This window comes from Hippopotamus amphibius, chromosome X, assembly GCF_030028045.1.
Source record: "Hippopotamus amphibius kiboko isolate mHipAmp2 chromosome X, mHipAmp2.hap2, whole genome shotgun sequence".
In the NCBI taxonomy this organism is placed as follows: Eukaryota; Metazoa; Chordata; class Mammalia; order Artiodactyla; family Hippopotamidae; genus Hippopotamus; species Hippopotamus amphibius.
The window spans coordinates 50,737,828-50,741,908 of record NC_080203.1 but is presented as its reverse complement, the minus strand read 5'-3'; the positions used below and the strand labels follow the sequence as shown (position 1 = coordinate 50,741,908).

Below are 4,081 nucleotides of genomic sequence, written 5' to 3'. Positions count from 1 at the left end.
GAAGAAGAGGTGGTGGGAGTTGTTAGAGGATTTTAAGTAACCTGTCACTATATTTCTTTTTCTTTTCTTTTTTTCCAACAGCAGGTATCACATATTTATTAGTGGGCCTGACAATGAGCATTGGTGCAGACACATCAAGAAAAGAAGAGGCAAACATTCCATTTCTCCCATTTCCAGACAAATGCAGCTATTCCAACAATAGTGATGTTCCTATATGGTAAGATGCGAGTGACCTTGACATGACATACGTGTGTGCCGCTTCATATGCGAGGCTTGTCATAGACCCAGCTTGGTTCTTCTCCAATGTCTGCTCTTGGAGTTGTACCTGATTTTACTACCAGTTTTCATTTGAATCCATTGGAGAATGGGATGATTCTGCTTTTGTTTCCTGGCCAGGAATTGCTTGATCCTTAAAGTCTTATGAGAAGATGTGGTGAGGAGCTAACTCAATCACACAAAGGATGGTGGAGAAGAGAAAAGATCTATCACTATATTTCAAAAATGCATTTTAGAAACTTAAGTTTGAACAATTTTAAGTGTGTAAAGTTCTTACAGCGAACTGAAATCTTTCTCACTGCATCTTCTACCTCTTAGTCTTCATTCTCCTATGTGGGATCTTACAGAAGAAAGTTAACTGAATTCTTCTTTTGTACACACCTTTCAAGTATTTACCTACATACATGCCTTTCAAATATTGAACAATTTTTTTGGTTAAACATTTTCAGTTCTCTTAAAAATTTATCCTCACAGAATTGTCTGCCTGTGAGACAGGAGGGAAGGAGGCAGGGTACAACTGTTAAAAGAATGTCAGAACCCTTGAGGATATGACAAAAACTGTTTAGGACCCACTAGGCCCAAGATGGCAGAAGGTTGGACTTCCAGGAGACCCTGAGCCTCATTATGTGCTCATTGTAATACATTAGCATATGCTAAATGACACAGCCACCAGCGCCATGACAGTTCCCAGGCTGAACATAAAAAGGCCAAGAACTGGCCGGTGGCCCAATTCCTGGAAATCCCCACCCCTTCTTCAAAATAGTTGGACTAATCCTCCCACTTATTAGCATATGAAATTACCCAGCCCATAAAAACTAACCACCCCATATTTCAGGCCACTCTCACCTTCTGAGATGGACTGCATTCTGCCTACAGAGTGTGTATCTCTCTAAATGAACTTGCTTTCATTTTACTATGGCTCTTTCTTGAATTCTGCCTGAAGCCAAGGACCCTCACTTGGCGACCCCACCTAGGAACTCACCCGAGACGTGGGACATAACCATCCTCTCTCACCCCCTTCTCCTGCAACACCTGGAGGAAGAGAACGGAGCATTTACCCACTGCCTCTTTTTCCGCTTTATTGAAGGTAACACGTGGCCTGAGAGGGCTGCTGAGACATTGGTGGAGGCCCTGACACGAAGATTAGAAAGAAGTGCCTCATGCATCTGAGGGGATGCGGTCAGCATGAGATGGAGCTAAGCTCACATGGCACTGTCCACCGCAAGCCGAATCAGAGATGGGACAAAGGGAGGTGACACGGGGCACTAGAGGCAAATGCTCCAGTAAAGGTAGACTTTAACCTGTTGCAACGAAGCACCCCCAAAACACAGTGGCCTAAATAGGAAGTTTAATTTCTTAAGTAAAATCTGGCTCGTCTACAATGGTGGAGCTTCTTTGCTTGACGGGGTTGTTCAGGGACAGGGTTTCCTTCCATCTTGGTACTCTGCCATCTTCTAAGGCATTTCCTAGACATCATGGTCAAAACTGAGTTTCTGGTACGTTAGTTTTCCATCTCATGGAAAGGAGAGAAAAGAAGGAGTCCAGTGCAAACAATTTCCTTTTAAGCAAGTGAGGCAGAAATTGTATACATCCTTTATGTTCTTATTCCATTGGCAAGAACTTAATAATATGTCCACATTTGTCTGCTATGAAAGCTTTGAAATGTTGTTTCTAGCTGAGAAGCCATGTGTGCAGTAAGAAGCAGGGAAAGGAATTTGGGGGGATAGCTAGCAACCATATACCCTCATTCATATTGAATTTTCTGTCCAATGAAACCAGTCAGTTTCATGTGTTTTAAAATTCAAAGTCAAACCAGTCCTGAAGATGCAAAACAAAACAAAACAAAACACCCCCAACGGGTTCAAATACAGCTAAAGCCATATGATAACCATTCTTCACTGCAAGCAGTTAAAGGATCTCTTGGATGATCTCAATTGAGAACAGTGCAAGGTGACTCTCCTATTACCATCAGTCCTATCAAGGGCTGTTGAACTATGCAAAATGGGCTGGGGAGTAAGATGCTCTCCTCAGCAGAGGACCATACCATTTCCCATTTGGCAGTCATTCTCCATGACTGTTGTCAATGCTTAGATTTCATTATAATTTAAAGAATAATAGGAGATTCGAAGGTTGCAAGTAGAATATTTTTTTGTCATATGTGCAAAATTTGAGAAATACTATTTTATGACAACCCAAGTTGCAGAGGAAAAAGAAATGTGCCACTACTGTCCTTGTACATCATTACTAATGAGGGCAGCTTCTGCCATGTCAGTGGTATGTGTGCTTTACTTGGGTAGAACCTGTGTCCCAGCCGTATCGTGTTCCACAGTTATTTGTATCTCTATAATATGATGTTGTACAATGCATACATTGAGTTATGTGAGACATAAGGAGAGACGGACCTTTTGCTCTTCTGTAAGAAGTATGTCTCTAAAGCCTTAATTGGGTAGTATGAGATGTTGACATTTTACCCCAGCTTGACAGCCAAATCAATGTTATTGAAGGCAGCCTGTAGGCATTCGTGACAGCCTAAGGATTAATACTCTTAGCCAATTTCAAAATGGTTGCCTCATATCAGCAGGCAAGGTGTGTTGGTTTCCTGCATTGGAAATCAGGAATCAAAGCATTTTTGAGGCATGTTCTAAGCTATTCATATATTGCATATCATAGAATTAAACTAGATCAAATGTCTCATCTGACCGCGATTGGCTCACTTCAAAACAAACTTCACTTATGACCTCCTGGTTTTTTATATTGGTGAATGAGATCACAGATGTTTCTTCATGCCCGATGGACCTAGGCAAAATGGAGTTAAATTTCAACAACAGAGGTCTGCATCCTAGATATATGAGTAGAATGACAAAATGACTATGAATAGAATATATGAGAAAAATGACTGACAAAAATAGTACTTGACAAACATCCTTGAGTTTCCTACAATTTCCCACTTTCCTTTGCATTTAGCTTGGAGTTGTGTGCCTGTTTTTGGTGAATGCACAAGGAACATGACTTCTGGACTGAGTCTTTACTGACTGGATTCCTGTTTACTACCGCTGCAAAGACTTTGGAGGTCACGTGTTTCATATGGCGTAGCTACAGGGTGGAGTAGAGCTTCCTGAACCATTTTATGCTTTGTACAAATGGTAAATAAACTAGTGACATAGCCAAGCTTATTCTGACCAATACAAAATGGTTTAAAATTATCCAGAGACCAGGCCAATTCTCCATCTTATCACTCTGGGTGATTGGAAAGTGCACTAAAAATATCCACTCCTGCAAATGTCGGCTGAAGCTATCGGAGGGAAAGGTTTATTTATTAAGGGATGCCAAGAAACTATGAAGGCCAAGATGCCAACTTGGAGGGAAGATCATAAAATGGAGAAAAGCATGAAACCTGATCTTGAGTTTTCCAGCTATTTTTGTTTTTGTTATATTTCTTTTCTGTGTCACGTGTTTCTAACCAATTCTGGAATTGGAAGTCAGGATCATCTAGCAGTTAATGATGGCATCTCTAATGGTTTATAAATTTAGACAGCTGCTATCGACAGTAAGTGAGGTTGAAGCACAAATCAAAACTGTATTCCTTTGTATGTAGAATTAGTGGTGTATGTAGGACACCCAAAATAATGTATGAGGAAGGGACCACATCTAGCTAGAGTTTATATTTAAATCTCGTTTTCTCCCTAGAGGTGAGCTGGAGAGGAGCCACATTTCAGCCCAGGCAATGTTCATTATCTTTTAGCCGTTTGTTTCTGCTCCTCTTGCTGTGAAAACATCCTAAGCACAGAAGAAGGTTAATCAAATT

At 40.8% G+C, this 4,081-nt stretch overlaps 1 protein-coding gene across 1 annotated transcript; it reads right to left on the bottom strand.

Moving 5' to 3' along the window:
- Window positions 1-276: 276 nt before the first annotated feature.
- Window positions 277-1,463, bottom strand: LOC130841439 (60S ribosomal protein L39-like). The gene is made up of 2 exons (XM_057717604.1): window positions 1,335-1,463; window positions 277-441 (listed from the first exon to the last, which is right to left on the bottom strand). Exons 1-2 carry the CDS (start codon window positions 1,461-1,463, stop codon window positions 277-279), a joined length of 294 nt encoding a protein of 97 aa, XP_057573587.1.
- Window positions 1,464-4,081: the final 2,618 nt, after the last annotated feature.